Source organism: Corvus cornix, chromosome 2 (assembly GCF_000738735.6).
Source record: "Corvus cornix cornix isolate S_Up_H32 chromosome 2, ASM73873v5, whole genome shotgun sequence".
Lineage (NCBI taxonomy): Eukaryota > Metazoa > Chordata > Aves > Passeriformes > Corvidae > Corvus > Corvus cornix.
The window spans coordinates 17901423-17916813 of NC_046333.1; the positions used below are offsets into that span (position 1 = coordinate 17901423).

General features: G+C 39.5%; 1 protein-coding gene across 7 annotated transcripts in view; it reads right to left on the bottom strand.

Moving 5' to 3' along the window:
* Positions 1 to 2829: 2829 nt before the first annotated feature.
* ARMC3 (armadillo repeat containing 3) overlaps positions 2830 to 15391 on the bottom strand; it is a 65025-nt gene continuing 52463 nt past the window's right edge. For 6 of the 7 annotated variants that reach the window (XM_019285333.3, XM_019285334.3, XM_019285339.2 and 3 more), the window contains 5 exons: positions 12529 to 12597; positions 11189 to 11269; positions 7341 to 7538; positions 4792 to 4954; positions 2830 to 3321 (listed from right to left, as the gene is read on the bottom strand). In XM_019285333.3, the coding sequence (XP_019140878.1) occupies positions 3121 to 3321; positions 4792 to 4954; positions 7341 to 7538; positions 11189 to 11269; positions 12529 to 12597 (712 nt within the window). In that variant the 3' untranslated portion in view covers positions 2830 to 3120. The remainder of the gene's footprint in view (positions 3322 to 4791; positions 4955 to 7340; positions 7539 to 11188; positions 11270 to 12528; positions 12598 to 15391) is intronic. The other variant, XM_019285338.3, reaches the window with a different exon arrangement.

A 15391-nucleotide genomic window follows, 5' to 3' on the forward strand; every position in this document is an offset into this window, starting at 1 on the left:
CAGTCCAGATTTTTATTTCTTAATATGCAGGTGTGCTGTATTAGGCATTGTACTTTTCAATGCCAAATCAAAACCAAAATTCTTTTCAATGAGTAGCAGGGGCAGTGGGGTGTGTGTGTCTGCACATGTGGTATATCACTTGCAGATGCCTTGGAAGAGACCATGCAGGAAGCTGAGCAGGGCACTACATCATTTTGGCACAGTCAATACTAAGCTGGGCAGCTCCCATGAACAGGAGGAATGAGTCTTCACAACAGCTTCTCTCAGAAGCACAGACACCACACTGAGGATGACTTAGATGTGCCTCATTTAAATCAGGATCTTCAGTCCCCATCACTGTCCTGGGATAACCATCTACATGCCCTCTCTTTCATGAACCTGAGCACATCTCATTTGGTTTTCATTCTGCACAGCTGCTGGGCATGATGCCCATTTCTGTGTCATTGCATGGTGGTTACAGCTGTGGAGGAATGAACCTCATCTCAGTTCTTACCTTTGCTTAAGACAGCTTTTCCCCTTGCAGGAGAGCACCTAATTATAAGGATCTTGTTCTAGGTAGGGTACAGTTGCTACATCTTACAGTAGAAGTTTACATGTCTATGCAGTAAACTGTAAGAACATTTCTGGAAGTGGGTACTGGAGACCCAGACTCTTTTTTCCCAAAGGAAAAGCCTAATTGCTACCCCCAAATATTAAGCTGAAGAGGTTGCTCAACTTTTCTGTTTCCGTAGTCTATTAATCCTGCATTCTTTTCTACATGACAGCAGATCTTCAAAAGGGGATGCTTGAGTGCTTAGTGGCCAGAACAGATCCTGCAATGAGGTAGCTGCAGACTGTTTTGTTCATGCTTAGGAAGGCATCAAGCCTGACTCCTTCTGTGTGACTGATCTGCCCAGTGAACTATTACGTAAAAGGAAATATGAGCCCTTCCCCATCTGCTCCTTAAATGAAGGTAGGTGATCAAATCCCTCAGGCATGGCCCAAACCAAATGGTGCGTGCTGGGCGTGTCCTGGGAATATTCACCCAGCTGAGCCTGACAGAAACGTTTAAACGTTTTGTTTTCTGATTCAGTTCTGGAATGAATGTGAGTTGAGCTGCTCTTATCAAGGCTGGAGGAATTCTTCACCAGCCCATGGACACAACCATAGGTCCTGGATTAACATCAAATAAAAAGGTGTGGCATCTCTTGACTTACTTGACAAATAAAGTGCAGCTTTCAAAGCAACAATTTGAGACTGAAGTGTTTATATTCTACCTAGAACTTAATTCTGACATCCACGTGCATTACAATTTTGAAGTGACAGAACTCAAACAGTTCAAAGTTCAAAACTGTGAACGACATAAAACATTTCTGGATCCTACATTTTAGGATCATCAAATTCTGCATTATTCATTGCAGGGTATAGTATTTAGTTTTATTTGTTTAGATTATTATTTTATGTAAAGTGAGCTTATATGTCTAGAAAATTCCCAATTTTTATTTTGAAAAACTGCATTTTGGGGTTTTTTTAATATCAATTTTTATTAGAAACAAAATAAATTGCTTTCTTTTCAAGACCTCCTCAAACACAGTAAGTCATACTTTAACTTTATGGTTCCAATACAAAATAATGAAATTCCAATGTAAGAAAACTATACAAAATGATAGCTAGCAGGAAATTAATTCTTATTTTACTTCAATTTACTGGACTTTCAAAGTTGTGGGTTTCTATACCGAATCATACCTGTCAGTGAGAGCATATGACCTTCCATCAGTCTCCTACCTGCTACATAGCAATGATAAGAAACACATCCTCACCTTTCCCTCAATTCTGCCAGCACATCCTGCATTTTGTTTCCAGAGTTCTTTTTCATTCTGGTGTCTAGAGGACTGCAGAACATAAGGTAAAAATAACAAATGAGCATGGGGCCATATAAGTGAATTTACAACATAAAGATAAAATGTTCCCCTAAGGGCTACCAGGAAATCGTGCTGCATGTCAGAGGAGGAAGGAGAGGGAGTGGTGGGATCATGCTCATGAGCAGTAATGAATACAATGGATACAAATCTCCTCCTCAACCCAAAGCAGTCGAGACAAGTGACTGTGCTTATACAAACATTAAAAAGCTAAAACAACACAGACCCCAATTTTTTAAATCACATTTTTGGTGGGCAGGAAGTAAATGTCTTGTTGTAGGTGCTCTGGTCCTCTGAAATTCAGTTCTCTACAATGTTGCCTGCACTGGCCTAACTGCTGTACAGGACATTTTCTCAGTTTTCCACAGTAAACTCAATTGATAGTGGTGCTCTCTGAAATACTCCAGTACATTCCTGACAGTTTCACCAGGAAGTGTTTACTAGAGTGTTCTAGCCAGTATTTTACCTCTCTTAGAAGCACTGCCACTCTTCAGCAACACCGCGTTACCCAAGGCTGCAAGAAATACAAATTCCCTGTCTAAAACCACTGCCTTCTCGGAGTCCATTTTATCTTCACATCAAAAATAAAGAACTTGAACAGAGATCACAAGCATTAACTTATCAATCATCTGTCTTTCCTGTGCCAGGACAAACAGTATTTACTTTTATCCAGAGTATCCTATCATCTGTAAATATTAACTCTGCCAAGTTCTAAGAAATATAAATGGGATTTTTTTCTACAGAGGCTGAAAGTATACTGTTATTGTAGTTATAATTCTCAGTTCTTGTGTTATTTCACACAAAAATTGTCCAGTTGTTTTTAGGTGACTTGTTATTTCATCAGATGTCACATTTTCCTGCTTTATGGACATGAAATTCCTATAAATGTGCATGGGATTTGAAGGAAAATTAAAAAAAAGAATCTGTGGTATTGGAATTTAAATCTGTTTAATAAGCATTGTAATGTTAGCACACACCAAATATGATTGATTACCAAATTTTAATCTGTAGTTTTGCAGTTTAGTCTTAAAATAGTACAAAAAATTTAACAAAATTTTTAAGCACTGAAGTTAGATACCAAAACCATGTTTTATTAAACCTTTAAGGCAACATACCAGATACGTTTCTTTTTGATAGTTGGATATGAACCCCCTTATGTTTCATAAATACAGCACTGCAAACATATTTAAAATATTTATTTTGGTGAAATTCATCAAGATGATTAAATACGTTTGTATTGATCAGCCTTTGCAGTTCCTTGTTTCATCAAACAGCCTGGTTCAAACATCAGATCTACAACATACTCTTGAGGAGGAAGCAGAAGCCCTTTGGGAGAGTCTTCAACCAATTTAACTTCATTCCAAGCTCTGTTATACTTGCCACGAACTAAACTACAGCCAATGCCCATTCTGTCTGCTATCACCTAAAAAAGAAAGAAAAAGTTGTTAATCACAGTTCATTCATGTAGCTTCTGTGATGTACAGCAAGGCCCAGAGATGCATAAAAACAAAATGAACACCTGAAAGGCCTAGAGCTTTCTTGAAACAGACTTTATAAATGTCTCAGGTGTTACAAACGTCAAATTTTATTGTTGATTTTGCTTAGAAAATGTAGACTTTTAAATGTTATTTCTCACATATCCTGTGCACAACATGCAAAACATTGATTTTAACTCTTTTCAAACACTGATACATTTGTTTATCAGCCAGTCCTTCAGACCTCAAATGAAGTGCAACACCCACAGTACCCAGAAATGTTTTTTTCTATTTGGAAGACTTACTTCTGAATAACATTTTGAAGTCTATTCAAGCAATTAGGTGTAGGCACACTGCACACATATAGCTAGTATGAAATATTAAGCATAAAAATGTAACATTTTTATCAGTCTAAGTTTAGGATTGTTGCTTCACTTGGAAGGACACTCCTTGCTTTTCAGCCCTGGAAATGTGGGAGGCAATGAAATGCGAGGCAAGTGTCTGCTAGATGAAACACCTGCCTTTCCTCTGGGCTGCACTATCACAGACAGACCTATAATGGTTTCCAGCTACCAAACTGCTTTTTCAACATGCATCTGCTGTGAAGGAATGAAATCCAGGAAGATTTTTAACTTGTTACAAATGGACAAGGATATCTATTGCTTAGAGTGCTGTGGCTTTAAGAGAGACGTCCTGTCCCTACAAAAGTTTCTTAGAACAGCGGAGCATAATTAATTCATGCCCTCAGAACGTCATAAAATAAGTTGCAAACTTTCTCTCCCTATGGATACCATAAATTTAGGGTTGTACACTTTCTCCTGTGTACTCTTTCCTAGGTCCTTCCTGCTTAATGTGCTAGGCCCTTGTTTCTCTTTTTCTTTCCATTCAAGAAAGAGAAAAATCCAGCCAAGGAAAAAGGATGGGACAGATAACCAGGCTGCACCATACATCTTCATATGAAGAAAGAAGAAATAAAACTTCCCAGTTTAAGAAACTAGAACACAGAAACTGTTATATACTATCACAGAATACTGGGTAGATACCAAATATAAATTGTCCCAACAAGTTTACATTTGCAGCATGGAAAAAGAAGGAAGCTGCATAATTCAATATTTTACAGTTTACAGAAAATGTAAAATGTTTTGACTCCAAATCAAATCCTTTGGCTTTTTGCCATTTATCAAGTATTCTGCTGATATCACTTAAGACAATTTAATGACAACAAGAATGTTTACAGAAAGAAGCGATGCTGGCTTTCATTCACTGGGAAATCAACTTTGCTGGTGAAAAATTATGAAACTGTATACAAAAGATTTTACATTAATATAAATACTGTATTATACTGATGCAAATATACTTTAGTTTAGAATATCCATTTAACAAAAACATGTTATGTTGCAAAAGAAATTATAATGTACCTTGAAAAGTAAAGCCCTGTGATAGAACGTCCCTCTTTTGATTTTCCCGATAGGTACAATGTTGCACTTCAGCTCAAATTCTATTTCACTTATCTGAAGTTCCCAGCTGAAGTTGTGTAGTTTCTCTATTTCAACAGGGCCACCCATCTTGTCCGCAACAAACCTGTTCCAAATGCATGCCGGGATCAATTACATCTATAATTCCTCTTGTATTTATTGCAAAAATGTAGCACAATGAGAGACTGTAACACTTTTTCTATGTTTGCCTAATTAATTTTTAAAAATTCAGTAACTGGTATTTTAAATATGCTTACTGATAAATACAGATAACCGTAACTCAGGTGATTCATTTGTCACAGACCTAAACCAAGGTGCAAAAGCAGAGAATCTGGAGAGGTGTAGTATAGGCATAAAGTCCTCAGAAAAAGTCATCAATAACAGTTTAATTACTCAGGAAGTAATTACAGAAGCTAGTGTTCATGTTTACAGGCAACAGATTAGGTGAGTTACATATTACAGTCCCCAGACCTATCATTTGTTTGAAATAGTAATAAAGGCATGAGACTATATATGCCAAAAATAAAGCCATAGGTAATGATCCCAGCATAGGAAAGCAGCTGTATTCACTGAAGGTACTTACCTTCTACATGTGTTTTCTTATATTGAAGCCAGTATACTGGGGGTGAGAGGTATTTATCCATTAAAACAAATGGCTCAGAAACAGAAACAGATCAGAACTCACAGTCAGTGCAAGCTCTGCTGAAAGCATGTCTTTTGGGGGACTGTGCACACACAGGACCGAGACCTGGTTTGTAAGCCTCCCCATATACACACACCTTCACCTCCCCTATGCAGGGTCACTGTACGTAAAGATTTTTGTTCCCCTCAGTGTCTCAGCCACAGGCCCAAGGGTTATTGAGGTCTCTCACTCTGGACAAGATGTTGCAAATTAGACATGAAAATCGCAAGCCACTGCTTCAGACAGGGAACTAAAACCTGCATCCCCATCTCTGCAGAAGCAGTGAACATGTTCCTCTGCACAGCACAAGCAAGGCAACCTCTGAGGCCTCACTTTTCAAAACTTACGGCTGAGGAGGCACCGATTGCAATAGCATGACCACAGAGAGCTATCACCAAGCATGTCAGATGTCAGTGTCTTGAAGCTGGGAATTACTGGGTGAAGCTGAGGAAGCGTGGGGCTCGAGGCAGTCCTTTGTGCTGTGTTTGCCCATGGCCAGCCCTCATTAAAGAGAGCAAAGCTGCACGAGCCAACGTGCTCACCACTACACAAAGGTGCGCTGTGTGTTTGTTCCAGAGGAGACATCCAGCACTACTGATGTCCCCTCACCTAGCCTGACCCCCTCCCCAATGAGCACAAGAGGAACTCTGCCCAGGCTGCCAGGCTGCTGAAGGATGGCAGCTGCCTTCTCCCCTGCTCCCTATTCAACACATGCTATTCAGGCAGCTGCCTGAAATGGAACACAAGCAGAAAAATCCCCACAGAAAACATTCTACATAAATTTCCCATGATTGTTTCACTGGGTTGTGTGTCTGCAAGTATTTCACTGGTATGTTAGAAGAGCAGATTTAAAAGAGAATTTTATGGATTCCACCTTGAGGAAGGGAGCATGATTTATACACAGCTAGATAGTTAAGGTTGAATATCTGTCCTGTCAAATTCTGCAATCAATGGAAAATTCATTCCTCATATCACATTAGACCACTTCATTAAAATGAGTTAGTAAAAGTAACAAATTTTGTGAGAGTAAGTGGGATCTGACACCAAACTCTCCAGATTCAGGAGGCAGCCAGGAAACTGCTAAGATATAAAGGTTAAACTATGGAGAAGATGAAAACAGACACACTGCTTGGAGGTGGCAGTGATTGGTGCCCAGGCTGAGAAGTCAGTGTAACTAATGAATCACACATTGATACCAACAGTCTGTACATGCACTATTGCAATTCTGGCACTATTAAATCATCAGGATATTAATTACAAGAGCACTTAAAAGCTATGTTAGAAAACTTGTCTTATGCTTTTGGCTCTATAGAAAACAAAATATAACAGAGTTGCTGTCCCAAGGGGTTCCAAAACTAAGTAGGCAGGAAAGATGGTAGGAGAAAGAACAGACATGATACATGTAACTTTCAACCATCTTGACTATTGGATTTGTGTTCTAAGCATGCTTTTAGGCTTTGCAAAACCTAGGTCTCTGGGGCTCCTTGATGCGTTGCTAATGTGTTCATTGCAAAGAATCAGTACAGATGCATAAACATGAAAAAGAACCTGAAATTGTCTATAACAATATTTTTTAAATGAGAAATTGATACTCTTGTTGCAAGTGATATTTATCTTAAAAAAAATTAAATTAATTGCAACAAAATTAGAAACAAAATACTAAAATCTAAAATTATGTCAACATTCTGGGCCAAAGCTGTTTTGGATTCCACTTAAGCATTGGAAAATAATTATTTTGGAAAAGTTGTCCTTGGATAAGAAAACAGTTATTTTACCAATTCAGCTTATGGAAATACAATTTGGTACTCACTGTGCAAGAGCCACAACCTGTTCCCGGGTAGTAGTTAGTGGTAGAATTGTTTTGGAAGCATCATTAATGTAATCCATTAAAATGAAGTCAGGTGGTGGTAGCCAGTGGGAATGTTCTACATTTATTTCCTCCTGGACTTGAGGTGTAATGTTAATAACTTCTTTTGGTTTTTCCTCTTCTTTTTCCCCCTTCCCTTTTCTTACATTGAAAAAAAATTACACACTTATTTAGAATACTGTAAACTCTAAAGTTCAAATTCAAATACATTAGTTCTCCATCAGGACATTTAGACAAATTGACTGGGGAGAAGTGGAAGGTAGGAAATATCTTTTCTCTTGGTAACAAATATCCAAAATCTACAAAGCTGTAGAGAACGCTTGTGGAACATGCCCTCAGGAGGTGGTTAGGAACAACTGCCACTAACTCCATATTAACAATGTTGTAATTTTATTTTTAGTTAATGGCTCTGATATGCCGTTCCCATACATGGATTATCTAGAGGAGGAGACACTTACTTGCCTACTATATACATATAGGGCATATTTTTAGTTATGGTTTAGTTCTGTATGGATATGAACTAAAAATAATGAACTCCAATGAGTTTTTACTTGATAAAAATCTGGTCTTCAAATAAAAGAAAAAATGGTATCAAAAGCATGGCTGAAATCTTGACAGGATATTCCAAAAGACAGCCTCTGTACTTGCAAGCTCAAGTACTTCAAGCATTATGCAAACTACAGCATGGCTTGTCAGAGAAAGATTTTATAACAAGTCTGTGTTTTTACTGACTTTTTTTCATTGCACATGCTTCATATTTTACTAATGCTCAGGATTTGAAAAAATTACTATGATCCTAAACAGGCATCTTACACCCAGCAGAAGTATAAATGAAATGATTGTTCTGCTTCAATTAAATACTGTGCATTTCACAAGTTATGCAACAACTATAAAATCAGTATCTTACTAGAGGTATTATTAAGGTCTATACAACCAGACAGTTTAGGATCTTTCATTTGTGGGAACACATGAAACTAGTATTTTGTAAGCATTATGTCTTTTTTCAGCATAGATCCTGAACAGTTATACTGTGAAATACAACAAAATTTCTTTCCTCCATTTAACAGTTCTGGCTTATTTTTTAAAAATCTATAGTACTTCTGGTGATCTTGGAAGGAAAAAGAAAAAAAGAAATTAAGGACCACTGGAGTACATGGCTCCAGGACACACTATCATTATTGCATGCTCTTCAAATTATTCTTAAAATTTTTACTGTGAATAGCACTCTTAAGGTGGAAGGCATTGAACAAAGCAAAAGGGCATATACCATTATTAGTAGTTGAATTCAAGCAATTTGTCTTCAGAATACTTTGCAAAATTTTCTTTAACCTATTGAGATTTACCATATTCACAAAAAACCTTTTTCATAGGTGTCACAAAGGACATTATTTTAGAAGGGTAACCAATTAAGATTTAATCTTAAAATTATAGAAAATTCACCACCCTCTTAAATAAACTGTTCTAGTTACTAATTATACTTACACTTGGAAAAAAGCAGACAAACAATTTTCTTTATCTAATTTGACTCTATCTAACTATAGCCAGAGAACTTTATAAAGCTAGATTAAATAGCTATCTACTTACCCATTTAACCATTTATACACTACGGTTAAAAATACAGTTTAAAAAATCCTGGTGCCCAGTTTAGGAGATTTTCAAAAGAACAACTTTTACAAATGCTATAATTCTTGTTTCTTCACCATTTGCTCTTTCCCCACTTCTTCCCTTCTATCCTCCCAGTACTTTGTTTTCTCTATGAGAAGTGCATCATAAAGTTACAGTGCTATAGGAGAATTTGTTCCCTATTCCTATCTATTCAAATAACTCTAGAATCATACTTATTCTCCTCCTTTCCAGTTTTCAGGAACAAAACACCTGAGAGAGACGGGTTTGAACAGTGATTTGTTTGGGTTTTTTGCTGCTGCGTATTTCTCTCAGGTATGATTATGTTCTGTTCCTTGGTGGAATAGGTGATTTAAGGTTGTCTTCCACATTTGTCTCTACCTTACTCCTCAACTCTTCAGTTCATCATATCTGTCTAATTCTTACCTTGTAAGGAACTGTGGAGCTGCTGTCTTACAGCTCAGTGCCGTAAAATAACTGGTAACCACTACAGGAGACTTCTACTGCATTTTTTCCTGCCCTCTTTTTTAAATCCCCATCTTCTTACCAGTGGGAATTGTGACATCAGAAAAAAATCACTCTCATTTCTCAGAGCTGTCTTCCTAGTCATAAGACTACTTGCTGTGAAAGCAGAGGAATATTGCAGAGGAAAGCTCATGGCACTTAACAGTCTCCAAGCTGTTTCTGATTCTTTGCAACTTTAGTACAAGATCCAACAGGTCACCAGAGCATCAGCTGGAGGAAGAAGGCAGCCAATACAGTATTCTACCAAAAAAAGGCAGCCATGACACCTATTTTCTTTCCATTTTGCATAGCTTAAATGCCCTGGTTCTCTTTTGAAAAGGAATAAATGAGCATTGGGAAGTATTTTCTTAAATCCAGTACAGAAACATAGGATGGAATAAATACACATTTATTAGTCTACATTAAATACAATTTTTTAGCCCAGTCAATGTATATCAGATATGAAACTGCCTGATTAAAAATGCTGCTGTCAATGCGAATATATGTCAAACTATCAACTAGGCACTTCCTCTACATCTAATTCAAACATTTCCAGCAGACAATTACAACTGCCCTTTCTCTTGGCTTTCAACTATGGTTTATATAAAGTAGTATCACTTTTTCAAAACAGTGGCTTTAAACAGTATTCAGTAGGACTTTGCAAAATAGTGATGAACAGAAACATATGATCAAAGGAAAAAATATGTAAGAAAATGTCTAAGCATGTTTGAGACTTGGAGTCAGCTACTGACCTTCAAGTAACTCCCATATATCTCACAAATTAATAATAACAATGATATATGAATTATGGATTCAAAATGAATGACAATGGGGTTATAAATCATACAACTTGATCATGACATTCAAAAGCAATTATTTCATAGTTGAAGAAAGGAGTCCTTGTACCCCCACAAGGTTTACTATGGGAAATTGAGGCAGGTATTTATTTTTTCCTAACGGAAATTTTTTGCTTTCTGAAGAGTTATGGTTGCAAACAGAGCAGTCATTTACTCTGTAATTGACATAAATTACATTAATAAGCAACTATCCAAGTGTATCCTCATCACACACTGTAATAAACAAATATATTATCTTGTCAGAACAGGTCTCTCAGCTCCCGAGACTATACAAAATGGCCTGTGACTCTAGAGCATCTTCCGAGGTGAAGGAACCCCCCAGTGGAGCAGAGAAAACATAACTGGGGCTCAGTACCTCCCCTTGCCTCTGCTCCCTTTGACTGAATGGGCACATGCACAGTGGGTCATGGGCAGAAGCACACGGGGCAGCAGGAGGACCTGCAAGGGAGCAGAAGCTGGGACAGGCCTCCTAAGACACTCAAGCTGCCGTACCCACTCTGTCAGTCCTGACACAGGGACCTTCCACAATGCAGTTCATATGATCCATTTCAGGTATTTACTATAAAATTATTTAAACTGGAGTCCAGAAGTGCTTGCAGTCCTAATGACTAGTCAAATGGGAATGCCTTTTAAGTCAATAACTTCTGGATAGACTAGTCTGACAGTCTAGCCTATCTTGGGTTGTGACTTAAGTCAAAACCTGAAATGTTCACAGTCAGTAGTTATTATCTGTCAATAATTTGCATGAATGTTCTAAACAAGTTGATATAATTCAAGCATATTCAAATATTACTCAAAGTATAATACCTTAAGCCTTTTCCTCTAGTGCTGCTTTTGCTGATGTGTCCAGATAACTCCTGCTTTCCCTCTGTTGGAGATACCACTGAACTATTAAGATCAAAAGCACATTTCAGTTTTTTCTTGATTTTCTTACCGCACATTTTGTCTCTCAAGCACAGATACAAACATACACAGAAATATACAAGCAGTGTAAGAAATCAGCCATTATATCTGTCAATAAAACACCTGTACAGACAGCAGGGTATCAGTTCATGAATGAGCTCCAAAATAAAAATTGGAAACAGCACATCAGCTCCTAAAACAGACACACCATTTCTCCTTTTTTTTCAACCCTGCAGCACTTAGCATTCCATTGATGGCAAGGAGGCTCTATTTGGACTGGTTTTGGATTCCCCTGGAATTAGGCATGTACACCTGCCTTCTCCAAAAGGCACTGTTGTGGTCATGATTGTGCTGCTGGTTTACATAAAGGACAGTTGGGAGACCATGGCTCAGTTTTCCTCCACAGGAACAAACTACAGGTTAAGTATTTTATATTAGAAAAGGACTAGAAGCCTGGTCTTGGCAAGAGTAAGGAAGGTTAAGTACCTGAACAGCTGAAGTAGAAAGCCCTGTTCGTTACACCTCATCGTTAGTTATCAGCTACAACAAACCACAAAGAGACTGCTAAGCCCCAAATATCTTGTGGTCAGCTATCTGCAGGTGTGAGGGACAGACTCAAATCCTCTTTCTGTAAAAGAAGGAAATTAATTTTCCACTACAAGAGTAGAGGTTCTGATCTACTTGGTATGAAGAGACAGACTGCAGCACTGCACCTAGTATATCGTATGGATCACAACAACCGCTGCAAGAGCGAATCATTTTTAGGCTAGTTGCCTAAAAATCAGGACATCTTTGAGCACACCCTTCTCAGCTTTTAGTCATCTATGGAACTGCACTGGAAGAGATTTAATCTAGAAATAAGGAGGCATGTAGGCAGTGTAGGAACATTTTAAGGGTCTAGGTTCTAAACTGAGAAAGAACTTCTACTGTAATTTCCCTGTGTCTTGGTTGTCAAATTGTAAAATAACAGCATTTCACTGCTTCCAAAGGCTAATGAAGGAAAGAAAGAGCAAATAAGTGTGAGCTGTTCAAATATAGCATGGGAAGAGAGGACAAATAATCACTAAGGTAGACAAAGGAATATTACTGCAAATAGGAGGTGAAAGAAAGACTACAAAAACATATTTAACATTGTGTTTAGGTCTTTGTACTCCATTCAGAAACTGTCACTATTTTCAGTCAGAATTCTATTTCTACTGTTACAGCAACAGAACATTGAAAACTAGCAAATCTGAAAACCATACCTCGCTTTTTCTCTACTGCTTGTTCCTGAAAGAGATGGTGACACATCTTGTGCCTTCTCTACTACAACACTGAAAAAGAATAAGATATTTTCACACGTTATTTGTAGAGTTAATATTTGCATGTGAAGCTATGAAAATGGAGTTTGGATTTTAAAGGACAGTAAATATATTCCTAGGTGGTATATAAGTGGAAGAAATAATGTAACTACTAATAAACCAGACACTAATTCAGGGATCAAAAACGAAGTATGGAATCACAGAATGACAAAATATGCTGAGTTGGAAGGGACCCATCAAGATCATCATGTCCAACTCCTGGCTCTGCACAGAACCATCCCCAAGAGTCACACCGTGTGCCCGAGAGTATTGCCCAAATCCTTCTTGAACTCTGTCAGGTTTGATGCTGTGACCACTTCCCTGGGGAGCTGTTCCAGTGCTCAACCACCATCTGGGGGAAGAACCTTTTCCTAATATCCAACCTAAACCTACCCTGACACAACCTCAGGCCATTCCCTCAGGTCCTGTCATTGGTCACCACAGAGAAGAGATCAGCGTTTGCCCCTCCTCTTCCTCTCATGAGGAAGTTATAGATTGCCATGAGGTCTCCCCTCAGTCTCCTCTTCTCCAGTCTGAACAGACCAAGTGACCTCAGTCACTCCTCATACAGCTTCCCCTCAAGACCCTTCATCATCCTTGTGGCCCTACTTTAGACACTCTCTAATAGTTTAATATCTTTCTTTTATTGTGGCACCCAGAATTGCCCCCAGCACTTGAGGTGAGGCCGCCCCAGTGCAGAGCGAAGCAGGACAATCCCTCCCTTGCCCAGCTGGTGATGCTGTGCCTGATGCCCCCCAGGACACGCTTGGCCCTCCTGGCTGCCAGGGCACTGCTGCCTCATGTTCAACCTGCCATCAACCAGGACCCCCAGGTCCCTTTCCCTGGCACTGCTCTCCAGCCTCTCATTCCCCAGTCTGCCTGTACATCCAGGGCTGCCCCATTCCAGGTGTAGAATCCAGCAATTTCCCTTGTTGTTTGGTGATTTCCCAGCCCTCTGATTTGTTGAGGTCTCTCTGCAGGGCCTCCCTGCCTTCAAGGGAGTCAACAGCTCCTGCCAATTTTGTATCATCTGTGAACTTGCTTAGTGTCCCTTCCAGTCCTGGGTCCCAGTCATTGATGAAACTGTTGAAGAGCAGAGGGCCAAGGCTGGAGCCCTGTGGAACCCCACTAGTGACAGGCCTCCAGTCTGACGTCACCCCATTCACTGTAACCCTTTGTGCCCAACCCATGAGCCAGTTGCTCACCCCCCACATGATGTGTTTATCCACATGTGAGCTGGACATCTTGTGCAGAAGGACACTGTGAGAGACAGCATGGAAAGCTTTACTGAAATCCAAAAACATCGCATCAAGCGGCTTCCCTTGATCAACCAGTTGGGTTACCTTGTCATAAAAGAAAATCAGTTTCGATAAGCAGAACTTTCCTCTCATAAAGCCGTGCTGGCTGTGACCAGTGACTGTGTTGTCTTTAAGGTGTTTATCAACCTCCCAGAATAATCTTCTTCATAACATTACCAGGTACTGGTGAAGTGAAACTAACAGGCCTGTAGTTTCTGGGGTCCTTCTTCTTGCACTGCTTGAAAATCAGGACATTCACAAATGGACAAAATCAGCTTCTGGTCAGCTGGGACTTCTCTAGATTCCCAAGACTGCTCAAAAATCATCGAGAGAGGTTCTGCGATGACATCATCCAGCTCTTTGACAATTCCTGGATGAATCCCATTAGGCCCTACAGATTTATAGGGATCCACCTGGAGAAGCAGATCCTGCACAATTTCAGGTTTGACTGGGAGTTGATCATTCTCGCAGTCATGGTCCTCCAGCTCAGGGCACCCTTGGTCCTCATCCTTGTTGAAGACAGAGGCAAAGAATGTGTTAAACACCTCTGCCTTGTCTCTGTCCTGGCTTGTGAGGAGATCATCCTCATCCTGTAATGGGACAATGTTGTTTTTACACTGCCTGTTGCCATTAATATATTTGAGAGAACTCTGTTTATTGTCCCCTGCAGTTCTGGCTGGCTTCAACTCCAGCTGAGCTTTGGCCACACGAATTTTCTCCGTACAGTGGCAAGCAGCAGCTCTGTGTTCTTCCCATGTCAACTGATCTTGCTTCCACTGGGCATACACCTTCCTTTTTTGCCTTATTTTTAAGAGGAGATTCCTGTTCAACCAAGACGGCTTTCTGCCTTGTTTCCCTGACTTCTGACATTTGGGAATTGCCTGCTCCTGTGCCCTTAGGAGGTGATGTTTAAAAAGCAACCAACACTAATGGACCCCAGCACTTGCAAAAACATTTTCCATGGGGAAACTCAGTAACTGCCTGAGCAGTCTGAAGTCTGCTCTCCTCAGGTCCAGAGTAGAGGTTTTTGCACTTTTCCTTCTGTTAGCAGAGATTTTAAACTCAATTGCTTCGGGGTCACTGAGGCCAAGACAGCTGCCAATATCCACTTTGCTCACGAGATCCACTCTGTTGACAAGGAGAAGATCAAGGCGGGCATTTTTCCTAGCCTGTTCCATAATGTTGTCATTCAAGTTTTTTAGGAATCTTCTGGCCCGGGTTGTACAGCTGTGTTGTGTTCCCAGTTAATTTCTGGCGAGCTGAAGTCTCCCATAAGGACAAGGTCAGTTGACTTGGAAGAGCCTCTTAGTTCCTCAAAGATTAATTCATCATTGTCCTGGCCAGGAGGTCTATAGACTCCCACGATGGCATCTGCATTATTTGTTTGTTCCTTGATTCTTATCCAGAGGCTCTCAACTGCACCATTGCCAGCTGTGAGCTCCATACATTCTACCCCTTCTGTTACATAC